This window comes from Charadrius vociferus, unplaced genomic scaffold, assembly GCF_000708025.1.
Source record: "Charadrius vociferus isolate BGI_N301 unplaced genomic scaffold, ASM70802v2 scaffold282, whole genome shotgun sequence".
Classification (NCBI taxonomy): domain Eukaryota; kingdom Metazoa; phylum Chordata; class Aves; order Charadriiformes; family Charadriidae; genus Charadrius; species Charadrius vociferus.
In genome coordinates this window covers 3,152,544-3,168,285 of record NW_009647731.1, presented here as the reverse complement: position 1 = coordinate 3,168,285, position 15,742 = coordinate 3,152,544, and the positions used below count along the sequence as shown (strand labels likewise).

At 40.9% G+C, this 15,742-nt stretch overlaps 1 protein-coding gene across 1 annotated transcript in view; it reads right to left on the bottom strand.

Moving 5' to 3' along the window:
• Positions 1-15,742, bottom strand: part of SORCS3 (sortilin-related VPS10 domain containing receptor 3) — a 219,515-nt gene that overhangs the window by 10,494 nt on the left and 193,279 nt on the right. Inside the window, exons 19-22 of the mRNA XM_009881623.1 lie at positions 10,685-10,871; positions 7,598-7,731; positions 3,669-3,792; positions 845-957 (exon numbers count right to left, since the gene is read on the bottom strand). Coding sequence (XP_009879925.1) covers positions 845-957; positions 3,669-3,792; positions 7,598-7,731; positions 10,685-10,871 — 558 coding nt within the window. The remainder of the gene's footprint in view (positions 1-844; positions 958-3,668; positions 3,793-7,597; positions 7,732-10,684; positions 10,872-15,742) is intronic.

Below are 15,742 nucleotides of genomic sequence, written 5' to 3'. Positions count from 1 at the left end.
TAAAAATAATCAGCCTTCATGTTTAAGAACAGCTGTAGCTGAAAAAAAAAAAAAAAAAAAAAAGCAAGATAAATTTTTGGCAGAATGTAAAAACCACAAAAGCTTGCCTAAATCTATCTCCTGATTTCACACAAAACCAAAGTCCCTGTCTATTTGATATTATAAATTATTCTGTCCCCTTCCCTGCAAGAATATGAGTGCTAGTTTACATATTCTAATTAATCCCAAAGGAAGACTTAGTATCTTCCACCCACAGAAGTCTCCCTTTGTCCTGTATTTTAAAGGTAAGTTGATTTTCCTTCTGAATCCACATTTTTTGCCCCAGTTGGAAAGGGAGTAGAGCTTTATAACGTTCACCCATTGCTACACTTAGCTGCATGTGGAACCCCTGACCGAGGATCAGGAAGAGGTAAATCTATCTTCCTCATGCACCCAACATACTACAATGTCTGTCTTCTGGGAAGAAGTGGATCAGCTGTTTAACAACACACAGCAACACCACCCAAACATTTGGAGTAGAAAACAGTAGATACTGTAATATCAATTTGGCAAAATAAGAATAATAATGATACTATTACAATCTAGAATTTGTAAAGTCCTCAGGGATATTAAAAGCTAAAAAGCACCACAGAAACATTAATAAAACTAATTATAATATTTCCACAAAATTCCCAATATAGTTTGCCTCTGTAAAAAGATCCAGCATATTAAGAAGCTTTTTATCGATTTAAAATGATAGCTTCATTACTGCTGTTCTTTCCCATTCTTTTAGGCTAGCATGTTGAAAAAGGTATGTTGTAACAGCCTAGTCAATGTTAGTGCAGACGAGGAAACAGACGCTCACCTGTGCTAGAGCTCTCTTGATGACTTTGCCAACGTCTTGTCTCCATTCAGGGATGTCAGGGTTATGGTAGTCCAAGTTGGGAGAAAATGAGAGGAGCTGAGACTGGAAATACTCTGGAATAGAAAAACAGTACTTATGAGAAGATTAAATGGGCAGTGTTCAGGGTACAGCCAAAGGCGCAGAAAACAACCGGAAGACCATAATGAAATTATCTTAAAGCAGGTGAGAGAGGAAAGGCTGAAGGAAGAAAAAGGGATGGCTAACACTGAGCAGGACAGAAAGCTTGCAGGGAAAGTATCCTTATAAAGGACATTTTGCCCTAATGCCAGCTTGTGGCTTTTCCCAGAAGAAATGGAAGCAAGAATGAGAGAGGTGAGAAGATGCCTTCCCTTCGTGATGCCTCTGGACTTCATAATTTTGCCACTCAACTTCATGAGATTCTGTTTACAAGGAAGCTGACCAGTAAATAAGGCGGCACCTGGCTGAAATTTGGAAGGTCTGTGCAATTGCATGCATTGTGCTCTGCAGAACAAACATTTACTGTAAGTAATGTTTCCAAAAGCAGGTATTATCTGTTTGCTCTCCTAGAGGGAAGCCATGAGTGGTTAATACCCCAACAAATCAGAACCCAGTGGTGCTAATGACTGGCTAATCAAGCAATGGCTATTCATGAAACACTTTGAAATTACTTCCTAATTGACTGATTGCAGTGAGGAAGAAAAACTTCCTAGACTTCAAATACAGAACAATTTAATTTTTTCGTCAATTCCAACTCTCCCCTCTGGTGTCACCAGAGACCAAACCTGGAATCCTTATGATAAATGCGCACAATGGATTTGGGCCAGTGGGAGGCACAGATCCAGGATGGGAATTGTACTCAGATATAAGTTCTCTGGGTAGAAGACTCTCCTTTCTGTTTTTGGAGAGATGCTGTGCCTCACCTTGAAGCACCTGATCTCTAGACACTTCAAATAAGTACCATTAATCATTTGTAAGAAGGTACCAGTTTTAGATCAAGATAAACCAGCAAGAGTATAAATGAGGAAATCCACATAACAGCAGGGATGTGCCAGCACAGCATTTATGTTGCATCTTTTGCAAGATCTGTTCTTTCTTTTTAGATAGTGCAGTATATTTTAAAATAAAACAAGCATCAAAGAGAGCAGGGAAATTCTATCAAGTTCTGAAGGCTTAACCCAGAGCATGAGATATAAAGACTTTGACTTTTTAACCCTCAGTACCACGTCCGATTTACTTTTTTAGTAAATTCTGGTCTGTTAACCACAATTTGAGAAAACCCTGAATAAATCTCTTCCCCTGCTGACATCAGAAAGCCATGCCTTCCTGCCTAGAGCCATAATAACTTAGCACAGGACACAGATTAGTATACCAATTCAGCAGAGCGCATGTTTACCAAAGGTGTCACTCGTTTATGTACTCAGACTTGAACTGATCACCAGGCTGTGCGTCTGGAGGGACTCCTTCCTTAGACCAGGTCAGTCTGCCAGAATGGCACTGCATAGGACTATTTGGACATTCCAACTGGATCAGTTTCTCTATGTGATAACGCCCAAAGCTTGAGATCTTTTAAACAGAATGGCAAAATTCCTTATAAGGTGTTTAAAAATAGAGAGTGAGGAGGGTTCTGTGGGACCTACGAGGACCAAAGATCGAGATCACCTGTGGGGACCCCTCGCAGATACACTTGATTCAGGTTTATTCCAGAAGCTAGTGGAAAGAGACAAGTTTCCCAGAAGTAAACACTGCATTTTGCAATGCTCAAAATGATCAAGTAGAGGGTTACTTACATTTGCTAATAGCGAGTTTGGGTATTATTAAATCATATTAACAAATTATTAAAACTCATTGCATTTCACAGCCAGGCAATCAATAAATATCTATTTAGCTGGTTGTTAAATCAGAGCATACAGCTTTCCAGTCACCAGCAGGGCATTTATTTATATTTAATTACTGAAACAAGACACACATAGTTCAACTACACAGCGCAACCCGAGTAGTTTGAAGCCCAGTCCTCTTAATAAAACTTTCTATCTAAAGAAAAGCTTGCCCTCAAATGCTGCATGCCAATAACTGGATAAGGAAAATGAAGATTAGCCCAGGGTGGAAATTATTCTCTGGAGAAATCTCAAAGTCCTGGCCAAAACTGCTGAGAGAGCCCTTCCACTCAGCCTTTATCAAGCCCCAAATAGGGTAAGCTTCATGGTCTGTCAAAGGGTGCTCTTTGGAGCCCATGACGTGCAGACATGGCAAGAACATACCAACCATTACCCACAGGAAAGCCTAGTGGACATACTCAAACCTCCAGCTGTGGCATGGGAGATAGGCAGAGATACAAACAACAGAATCATTTCTGCCACCAGTTTTCCAGATGCTTCCAGAACCCTGCCGTTTATACAGTCACTGTACGAAGAGAAACACCAGCTGTATTCAGACCGCCTCAATGATGCACTATGACTACTTCTTTCCACAGCTAGGAAGCAGAGGGAAGGTCACTCTGTCTACAGCTCTAATGTTTTTTTCTTTTGGGAGTTCCCAGTCAGGGTGTACAGACAGCCCAACAGGCAAAGGGGACACCAGCCACTTTACGACAGGGCTGAGCTTACAGAGTTGGCTAGCTGCCCCATCCAATTCCCTTCTGCATTTTGTGATCATGACACATCTGAGCTACTCTGTTTACAGTTTGTCTTCAGAGGTTCCTCCAGGCACTAGGGAGTTCACAGAGTTCATTTTGGTTCAGCAGCAACTGCCTGTTCTGCACCTCTAGATACCCCCCTGAGATCTGATTGTAAAAGGCTGAGTGTACCGTGCACTGCGATCTCCTTGGTGTCCTGGATGAGGGTACTGCCAGCAGCAACTTGCACAGTGACGGTGTTCATCCCCTCCACAGCAAAGATGTATGAGATGCTGCTTTCCAAGGTGATGAGGGGCTGCAAGAGGTAAACACAGATGGTGATATCAAAATCAGGGCGAGATTAACTCAGGATCACAACATGCACCTCACTAATCCACCAGGCCATGATATCCTTCCTCTTTGATACAGGGACAGTGCTCCAAGCTTGCATGTCCTGCTAAGACCTACACGTGGCCCAAACACCACCCAGCGAGAACTGTCCCACAGGCAAAGATTTATCTCACTTCAGTAAATGCTTCCTGAAATATTATTCCACTGAACTGCAACCCATTATGGTACGAACACCTCAGTAGAGCACAGTCAGCAATTGCAGAATTAGTGCTGCAGAACACAGTGTTGGACACACACAGACGTACGCGCACTCAGCACAATTGCTATATCAGCTGTACGAAACACAGGGTCCAGCTCCAACCAGCACTGAACGTAAACCGAAGATGCAGATGCTTTTTCAGACAATCCATATTTTTCAGATTCAGGGCCAGCCCATGCTCTTATGAGCACAAAGCCATCTATCTCAGAGCAACTCTGCTCAGGTCAGACCGGGGGCACCCAGCATTGCCCTGTCCCTGCTTCAGCCTGTAAGCCAGCTCCAACCATAAGCTGGCAAACCACGCTAACAAGGCTGAAAGCATGGCGTAATACCTGCTGACAATGCCATCTGAAAGTGGCTGAATGATTTCCAGAGTAAAGTTGACCTGAATTTAGCCAGCTCAGAGCCCTGGCAGAGAGGGCTGACTTTATCTGCGCCTTCTCAAACAAAAATGTCCTCGATAGCACTACAGCTCTCCTCTTTGCACAGGAAACTCTCGCACCGATGCAGAGGAAAACCCCTAAACGTTCACCTTCCAGTTCTCACACTTCATCCCATCAGACTGGAAACCTGCCTGTGTTTCACCACAGTGGCCATATATGCCATTTTCATAGCCAAAACAAAATTTCCACAAGCATAGGCCAGACTGGCAAACACAATTCCCTCCCTGCAGAATGCCACCTTCCTTTGGACCCCCCAAACTGTGAGCTGAAAAAGCAGTAGAAAAAAAATAAATAAACCTGTTTGATCCCATGGGACTCAGACCGAGTCAATAAGGCTGCCAGCTTGTGCTAGCCCTGGAGGCCCACTAACATATACTTCAATATACACGCATCCTCGACAAGCAGAACTGTCTTATTCCAAACTGCAGCGATATTAGCACTCTTCCTAGATGTTACAGGTTGTAATTCTGTGCAAAGGCAGATCAGAGGAACCAATCTGGCCTTTAAAATTACAATTGTTCCCTTTTTTCTATGAGTGTATGCTGGACATTCCATTACCATGGATGATTTCACCTCCATCATGGAGTTTTAACATTCAGCCAACTCCTTAATTTTAATTCAGGCACCAAGACCTGGAAACTAACTCTAAATTAAATCAAGTAGTTTAAGGTTCATTTCCTCAAACCTATTAGACAGCTGGACACATTTATTAAACTGGACCTGTGTTAATCCAAGCAAATTGGCCTTTGGGTATACTGCAAAAATTAGCACAGTAGAAATTCAGTGCAATGGTTCCAGCAGGGTGGGGAGGGCAGCAGAAGTGCCTCAGCCAGGTCACTTGACTCTAAGACAACATTCGCCTGTGCAACAGCACAGAGTACCTTAGTGAGACTGCACAGTGACACAAGACATATCTGGTTCTGCCCGGGATGCCTATGGGCTGAACAGGAAAAGAAGTTGTAATCCCTCAGAATGGAACAAGAACATATCATCTAAAAATACCAGTCACTACGCACAATATTACACACCTCATCCTTTAATTCACACACAAATCAGTATCCCCATCTTCCACCTGTACTTACAGCACCACAGTTTGCCCATGAGTGGGCACAGAGAAGGATCTGACACGTACATTGAACATCCCAGAAGGAATTTTGATGTGATGCAGACTGTTGCCCTGAAAAAACAAAAGCTGACTGCTGCTGTTATGCCTATATCCTTTGCCATACTTCTGTTAGAGTTGAAGCTCATTTCATGAGGTATCTGGAGATAATGCTTTGCGAAGGATGAAAGGTGCTCTGGGTCTTTGACTTGGCCACAGGTAAGTGGCACCATCTTTATTAATCCACACCTCAACATATTTCAGCAACATATACAATCACCCCAAGGTGTCACAAGGATCAGCTACTCCATGTGCAGCCATGTCCAAAGCATCCATCCTAAACACATCCATATCTGCTCGTACTCTGCCTATGGGTCTGAAATTTAAGCTAGGAGATAAAACAGATAACAGATCATATTGCAACCCAGATGCGAGCACCATGAAAGCTGCATGGAAATCTTCAGCAAACACCACTGCTTTGCTCTACCTATTCTGGATTACTTTTTATTTCAAAACATCTTTTTTTAAGGCCCTATTTACAATCAACTTGTATATGAAGGACAAGGACAATGGCAGGAAAACTCCTGGGTACACTGGAGGGCTTAAGCAGATGATCAAGTTACCAGTACCTAAACTGTCTCAGGTTACTTTAATGGCGGTCCACGTGTGAGCACCGAGACAAAAATATCTGAACTGTAGTGTGATTTTGCATCCCTCTTTTAGTGCAGTATAAACTATGCGGAATTACCTGGTACTCGTCATGGACTAGACGTGTGTATGTGGGTGGTTGCCATAGTCCAGTTAAGGCACACCAACTTGCCAGGTTATAGTAAGTGGGTTTTGTTCCTGAGCTCTTCGGCTGCCTCAATTACACTTCCACAAAAATAGGTGAGTTCTTACAGTAAGCTTCCTAACTTGATGTAAAATCCCAGTAGACACAGCATTTACCGTTTTTTTTTTTTTTCCTCCTGCTACTGTTGGTAGTTAGGGTAAGAGGTTAAAATGCAAGCAGCCTTGTCAAAGAGAAAATAAAATACTTGTGTGCCTGCTATTTTTTATCTCAAGTTCCACATTTCATGTAAAATCCCCATTTTTTTCTGCTGTGATCTCACCTCAGTGCACACCTTCAACTGCAACTCAATAATATAGACAACGATGTGACTTAAACTGCTTTTATAAATAACAGCAGACTCTACATTGCAAAATTATCAGCTGTACATTTCACAACTAGAATAATGGAGGATAGTGCCTGTGTGTCAGCTGTCTCGCTCCTACAGCCTACAATAAAAACTGTAGCTAATAAGAAATCCTGCTCTCTTTCTTTGAAAGCATGACTGCAACTTGTAGTTTCATTCACTTAAATTATTGATAAAAAAGCTCTTTATAGTAAATTTTTGCCAATCGTTTGAAAATTCACTACAATGTAGTCTCTAATATATCTCTAAATATCCAAGACTGTCAACAATAGTCACAGATGGACACAAAAAATTCATGGAGGGTCCAGCTTGAAATTCTAGATACAACTGGTTATTTGAACACCAACAGCTTTAAAGTATTGTGTTGGAATCAAGCATTATATACTGCATACTGGTACATAATGGAAACCCCCATGGTTATTTGAACACCGGCAGTTTTTAAACACTGTGTTGAAAGCCAGTGTTAGCCCATATATAGTGGTATACAATTCAGTTAAGTTGCAAGTGAATGCTGGTAATAACAGTGGTCTTCAAAGCTCAGTAGGGCTGATAACAACCAGATGTAAAAAAGTAATGACTCCTAAGAACAACACGAGAGAGGAGGAAATAAACTCACAAAGGTTGAAGTTCAGATAATGACAACCCTTTTTAGACAAATTAAAAAACTAAACCACAAACCAAGCAAAGGCAAGTTTTTATTAGGGCGGGGAGAGTTCCCTGTCTGGAGCAAGAAGTTTAGGAAGTAAAAAAGAACCAAAGGGCAGCTGTACCTTGGTGCTGTTACCAAACCACCAGAAGTAGGTAAGCGTGCCTGCCTGGCTGGGCCAAACTACTGCAGTAAGGTTGACATCTTTATTTCTGATGGCGACAAAGGGGGCGCTCAGATGGACGTGCTCCACTGGACCTGTGGGAAGACAGAGTTCGTTATGAGAGGCTTTGAGTTAAATCCTCCCTGCGCAGTTGTGAACAGCAAAGATCTTTCCTTGAAATAAATCAAATGTCTTATGTCAGCAGTGAAACTGTTACAGCAATACCAGATCATTTCAGCAGTCAATAAGCAACAGAAAAAGATACCAGCTTAATAAGCAAAATCCTAAAGTTTTTTCCTCACTCTTAATTCTAGAGAAGCCAGAAATGCACATTTTCCCCAGTGCTAATTTTTTAAGTGCAGTTTGAGGGAGAGCTATGAACTGTCTTCGCACTGGATCGGGCAAGCTGCTATTGAAAGCTTGAGGGATAGGACACAAGAGACAAAGAAGGTGTTTTCTTGAAAATATATCCACTGAGCTACTAAGATTTGTGGGAAAATCATTTTAACCAAGATGGCTTAAACCCAATTATATATGAGGCATTTGTGACTTGATTAAATGCGCTCTGACTGTTTTTTAGAAGGTCTCAAAAAGAAAGACTCATGATTTTGGAAATGCTTGGTATCTTTTTGACTTTGGCCTGACCTTGAGAAGTCTTTAAGGAGTCAGTTACCACTAGCAAAAAGTCAGGAACTACTTGAAAAACGCATGCATTGGCACATAAAAGTACTTAACTGTCAGAAGAACTTGTTTCTGGAAGAATAAATAACAAAATATCAATGCAAAGTGTGTCTAAAAAACAGAAATATCCAGAATGAAGTCCAGAACCAAGAAGCCAGTTCCTCTCCAGAAAAAACAACGTGTAAAAAAATACTGAGGTTTTGCTTGCTAGTTTGTTTAAAGCTTTTACTATCTCCATTGTTTTCCTTCTTGTTTAATTTTTTGGTTTTACTGGTACTGTATTTCAGTTGATAACTGCTGCACATCAGACTATTACTGAGTCTTTCTGGATGGTACTTTTTAAAACACAGCAAACTGATAGACTGTGGGATCACTGTGAGAAGGAAATGATGAAATAAGATAGAAGTGATATTTTATTTTTGTAAGACATTAATTCTGGGAAGCAGGAAATCTGCTGATTTTAACTTAGACGATCTTCTTGTGTTACCTCTCAGTTCTTCAAGCATGAAATGGGGACATTAATCACTTCTCCACCTACTTGTTTTACAAGGATTTTGGAGAGCAAGAGCTGTTCTTTCACCACTGGAACACAGCTCTGAGCACAATGGCACACTATTATTGCTTTTGGCTCCTTAAAACTTCTTCTTCCCCCTCCCCCCCGGCCTTTCACAAGGGCTCTCTATCAGCAAGTCACTCCTGAACTCTTGCCCATTCCCAAGAATAGCAGGTTCCCCCAAATATTCTGTGGCAGTGCATGTAAGAGGAAAAACACTAATATCTTCACTTCCTTTAAATGAAGAGATGAACAGCTTGACAGCAAATTCCAGAAAGGTGAAAAGTTGACTGACTTCTGATAAAGCTGCAGGGTAGAAAACTGCTGTTGCTTGAGACCAAGCAGCTTCTTTCTCCTTTTTTTTTTTGTTTGTTTTCAGCACAGGATTCCAGCACCAGACAGATCATATAATAAGGATGATTTATATAGAAGGCATTTTTCTCTGTACATTCGAGCTTCAAGGACAAACCTCCTATATTGACTAGCACATCCAAATACATTACAAGTCTAGTACTGAGGTATCGCCTTATTTCACTGTTAGCATGAATGTAAACGCTTGCAAAGTATTTCCCTAGAGATAATGATAGTAAGTTGGCCACCTAAGAATGATATAAAAGTCAAAGGAGAGATCAGAGAGGCTGAGGAAGAAGAGGCTAGGGTAGCACAACCAGGCCAAGCAACCGTCCCTCCTTGCATTCTGCTTTAAAATCCTCAGCATGAAAAACCAGTTCCTATGAGAAAAATCAGATAATCCATACAAAGCTGGTTGTTATTATCACGTAACCATCACTTTTGTCAGCTAATGGCCCAAGGTGAAGGAAAAAACAGTTAATGCTCTAATAACAGGTTGTTAAATGCAGCCATGATTGACTTTGAGGGAATTATGAGCATAATAAAAGCTTCAAGGAACATTTATTCCTTCACACAGGGAGCTTCAAATTAAAAAGAAGAAAAAAGTTCTTGAGTTTTGGAAATTTCTGACTTGCTTCATTCCAGCAGAAAAACTCAAGTAAAAGATAGACAGACCAGAAGACATTCTGACAGGCTAAAGAGGAAGACAGACATGGCTGTGAATACCACTGGGGCAAAACTGATGAGGTACATCTGAACACAAATAATGCTCTCTGCACAGGAGATCTCGTAGTCTGAGAGCAGGAGAAAGAACTGGGATCTTCCTGGTCTCATCCCGCATTCTACACCCTCTGGTCTCTCCTGTGGCTTTGAGAAAGCCAGCTGGAGGCTTTACATATAAGTCTGTTCATGTGCTACGTGGACAGAAATTGCACTGATCTACCAATCAGGATGAATAAGTCAGGGATGCATGTCAAACACTTGAAATATGAAAAATAGCATATTAACCTGCAGTACAGTCACGTCCCAGGAAGTATGCTCAGCATACTGCTTTTCTTTTATTTAATAAGCACGGTAAACTCCCAAATCCTGAATAACTGACTCAAAATTTAGTAGATTAATCTAAATCTCTTGGTATTAGAAGAGTATTGAAAACATACATTTGGACTTTGTTTCATATGGTGTTTGGTCTCTGACCCTTTCAGAAAGATCGAGAAACACCGTCAAACTTTTCTATCTGTGAGGACTGCAAATATACTTGTGTTAAAAGAAATTTCTCTTCCTCTTCATCAATAAAGTTTACTTAACAAGATAGAAAAGTGTCTAAAAGTCCAAGCCTTTGGAAGAGCATGAGCTGCATATGATGGTGCATTTGGATGTATTCTTAGGCCCCAATGAAGTTGCAGGGATTTTCAGTGAGGTTAGGTTTTCACCCAAGGAATTTAGCAGCTGGAAGTACTTACAGACCACATGCAGGAAGAGGACAGCAGTGTCAGAGCCCAGGCTGTTCTCTGCATATGCCGTCACCTGAAAGATTCCGGCACTCTTATACACATGCCGGATGCCATCCTCAACAGGGCTGAAATTAGCATAGGATACTGCAATGCCGTCTCCAAAATCAAGCTGAATGTTTGTCCTTTGGAGATCGCCCTGCAGCAGAGAAGGTTGGATTAGGAAAATGGGCCAATAAGAGTGATTTATATTACCCTCCATCCCACTTCTCAGTTCCATTTCATTAGCATGGACACAAACTAGTAACTTTACCAAAAAAGCCTAGGTTTGTTCTGTCAGTCCCCAAAGTGGCCAGACTCAAATCAATACCAGGTAATTATAAACAAGCAATACTTAGAATAGCTGCATACTTACACCTGTAAAGACATGTTATTCCCCCGTCTTGGGTTTAGAGATTTTGGGAGGGCAGAGTGCCAAATGTGCATGTATGTTCAAGGGGAACATATTTGAATTATCTAATGCAATGCATGGTTGGGGTTTATGTGTCAGTGAAGTGGCCAGGGCTTCGCACAGCCTTTCACGGAATGGGTGGTGTCCAACAAGTACCTCCATCAGAGGCAATGAGATGGGAGGCACTACGCTGATGGTAGGCTAGATGCTAATTGGAGACCAAGTCCCATGTGCACACAAGAGCATCGGAAAAACTCTGGAAATAGGACAATGGTTGAAGTGGCTCTCCAATACGTTCCAAAGAAACACAGCCTAGTCATTGAGATGCTGTACGTCTAGTCTAAGCTAGTTTTCCAGGTTTCCTGTAGAGTCAGTGAAAGAGAGAGAAAGAAAGACAGCAACACATCCCATCCTAAGATAACTGAGACAGGTGGCATGAATCATCTTCTGCAAATATCCATCCCTGTACCCTCATGATAGAGAGTCTAGGTGACTAGTTTCAGCTAGACATATAACTTCCTGATGGCTGAAATTATACAGGTTGAGTGCCATACCGAGGACTGACAGCTTTTGTGTAATGTCAGTCAGCACAGACATAGGGCCTGGATACACAGGAGAACGAAGTAGTTGATGACAAAATCCCTTCTAGGATTACTGTCAATGACAGCTATTAAACAAAGGAGGGAACAACAGACAAGAGATTCCAGCATTGCAGGTATTGTCTAGAGGCAGCAGCTGCACTATTTTAATTTAAATCATGCTTTAAACCACTGTAGTCCAACTGTAGAAGTATCTGTTATTTCAGTTTCTTGGAGCCTTACTTTATACTTGCCCCCAGCTGACTAAAAGTAACACAAAACAAGGCTAATTTAAACACAGCTAAAGCCCACTGCAGTGATTTCACTAAACTGAAATAAAACTACACCTCCGATTAAATCTCTGTAGCTTTCTGCATATATATATATATATAGGATGTGTTGGCCCAAGTCATTTCCTTTCATGCAAGGTCTCCACTGCATTCAGTATGGGTGAAGAAGATACCGCTACCTTTTGGAGATGCTCCTAGCCCAAAACTGAAACCAATCTCCAGATATATTGAGGATAAAAGTTAAAAAAAAAAAAAGTAAAAAAAATAAAAATAAAAAAAAATTCAGATGTGAATTTGCCTTGAGTGTATACCCGGAGTCTTCAGGTATATACTCATATAATCCAGTTATTACATGTAGTTCTTAAAATATGGATATTTGGTTATATATATTAGATCTCTCTCCTTCTTTGCTCTATCATTCCTATTCCACAGGACTCAGGAGAGTTTTGTCTATTGACTTGATCAGGGCACAACGTTCACCTCTGTCCTACTAGTACATTAAAAATATGGTATAAAACAAAAAGGAAACATAAGAGGACAAGAGTGGCAGTGATACTAAAACCTATCTATAATATTGAGTAGCCAATAACATCGCTTTGACAGAGAGTTTTTTAAGTCACTCTAAAAAATTTTCAAGCAGGGCCAAAACTACAGTCTTGGGATATTCAGTTATTTGATAGAAAGGCTCCCACGGCTTGTTAAACCTTTCAAACCCACTTCTCTAGGGAATGTGCTAAGACGACAAGTTCATCTCATATGGAAGACACTGAATAGAGGATAAAAATTTGATCTGGGCTGGATTCATCACCTGTGACCTCAGGCTGAAATCTCTCACACCCATCACGGCAGCTCCTCTCTCACGCCTTACAATTCTCTTTTCTATTTCCTCCTTGCTTCTCCAATATGATTCTATCTGAAATGGGAAGGTTTGAAGTGGAGAAGCAGGAACAGATTTTTCAGGACTAAACAGTAGCAGATGATCTTTCCACCCAATTATGAGAGTTGAGTCTTCAATGCAAAGCCTGCTCATCACACTAATCATGTTTTCTTTCTCCTTTTCATATCTTTGCATCCAGTATATAAAATACTAAAGCAAGTGTGCTAGCCCCACACATGATGTCAAATATTCTGGAGTTTATGAATATAAATTAAAATAGAAATGAAGTGGAGGCATTTCAAATGGAAAAAAAAACATGGCTCTCCATATATATTCAAAAGGCACATTTTATTGCTTTAAGCCCCGTAAACTACCAAAAGGGAATGAGCTAAGGGGTGTCATGAAGACTGGAGCTCTGCGTACTGAAATCAGTGAGCAGGCAAAAGGGTAGCAGAATGGGTGGAGAGGAGTACTGCTGTGGAACAGCCCTGCAAAATATTCTCCCCATCAAGACTAGCCTGGAAAAGTTCTCCTGCCTGGAAGCTACAGGACCAAAGTGACAAAAGCTGTAGAGACAGAACAGTGGTTGAAATTTTGGCCTTCTAATGTGAAGAGCCAAAGCCTCACTGATTTTGGAGGGCTATATTTCATGCAACATATGCTTGGGGCATGGGGGAGTGGAGTGTATATACACGATGTATTTTGGTTCTTCTTAGGAATCTCTCAAACTGTTTGCATAAAGATATGACATGGATGTGCCTATTTCTTTCTATAAACACAGCTTAGCAGTCTTCTAACAGATGTATAGAGTTCCAGTACTTGCTCAGGTTTGTTCTTTGAATAGTAACTGCTTGCCTTTTCAGCTCTCTTGCAATTATAACCCTGTTACAAAGCCTTACCATTACCTTCTAATTACTGAAAGAAAGAAGCTGTGAGATGGCATAGACAGAAGAAAAGGGAACAGAACAGTTCAGTAACTGAAGCTGCCACATAAACAACCATTTAGGCCTGAGGGGTGTTTATGTACCTTTCAGAGGAGAGTTGGGAATGCACAGAAAAGATCAGGTGCAAAACCAGATTCATAGATCTGGTCAAGAACACAACTCCATACAACAGCAATTTGGCAGTTTATTATTTCTTTGTGGTCAAATTCAACCTTGGATTAAAAAAAAAAAAGGTTAAAAAAAGGTTCTTATCGCCTCATCTTCCCTTGCATGTATACATAGACCAAGTAACAAGTCCAGCACCATATTTCTAAAAACACAGCAAAATCATCCGTCACCCTGCATTTCTTTCTCCATTGTCATTGCCACACAAGTAATCTGAGTTACCACTGTGAACAACACTAAAGCTAAATTTATAAATTCTGAGAAATTTACTTTGCAATTAACTATGATAAAGTCCTCATTTACCATTGGACAGCATAAAGGTCAGTCATGTCAATATATTGAGAGTGTGTACTAGAAGGTAGAAAGGAACTGATGGCTAATCATAAAGTTGCTGACCAGGGTTGGTCTGAAACGGTAGGAAGGCTGAATGGAGACCACATGGATGTATCCATAGGGCTTGTCAGACTGCTGTTTGGTTCAGAAAGTAAGAGTAGACATAGGTGCAAAACAACCCACCAGGAAACAGACTGACCAAAGAAGGTGGAGGAAGGCAGGAATGAATCTGTATGACAGCGAGGTATGTAATGATGAAGACTTCTACAGAAATCATTTCTTCCAACTAACAAGGAATACTTTGATGACAATTCATTTGTCTCAGGTTCACATTGCAATGCTTTTGCCCAAAATCTCAGTGTTCTTTATTTTTTTCCTCTTAAAATGTCTGCTCTTTTAAGGAACAAACTCTCTGTGGAATAAGCTGTTCTCCCACAAAGACATGTTCTTGAAAACCCTCTTCCCTTAGAAAAAAATTGTTTCAATGAAATGTTTTTCTAACTATCCTTATTTCTCAACAAAGGACACAGAGTGAACGCCCTCACATATTTATTCAGCTGCCTCTTCAATCTCTAAAGCCTTGTAAAGACTCCACTCTTCAGCTACCTTGACTGCTGCCTTATTCCCCATCTGTTTATCATTCTTTGTATGCAGCAGTTCCGCTTGAGTTCCTTAATAAATTACTACTAGATTCCTAATTTTTAGATTATGTCTGTTCTTTTCTGAACTCCCACTCACAGTGTCTATACAAATCGTCTTACCATGTCAAGTCTGCAGAATATAAAAGAATCACCCAGGTAGACAAGAAATCCCTTTTGTATAAAAGCAGAGCATGCATGAACCTCTGAGGAAGCACGTAAAAAGGCCCTGTCAGATTAGTGGGACCCCAATGAAACACTTAGGTACTGTATAAGAATTTAAATTAATAGAAGTGTGTGTGTTTAAAAAATACTAACAAGGTATCATGAGAAAAAACTTCTCCATGGCAGTATGCTCAGATTTACAACAGCTTCTTGTATTCTTGAAGGTTTTAGTTGCCAATGGAGGCTACTCTGGGGACTGGAACACCAGGCTTGCACTGTTTCTAATATGATTTCCCTAGAGATCTAATGTTGCTCGTTGTCACAGGCAGGATACTTAGAAGACAGGCATCTAGTCTGTCCTGGTGTCATTATTCTTATGTTTGTGACCATGACAGGTCTGGCTCCCAGCTGTCTCCAGGTACTGCCCCAAAACCATGTACACAGGACAGAGTAAATGACAAAATGTACTTGTGGTTCTCCAACGCCACCTCACTCCCTCACTGCCCCTCCTGAGAAACTCAGAGATTTTGGAAGTGAGGTTGTGAGTTGACCCTTCTGTTTAACCAGAAAACAGATGCAACAAGAGCCATTCTGGGAAAATCACTGTTGGACCTCCAGTGACACCTTCC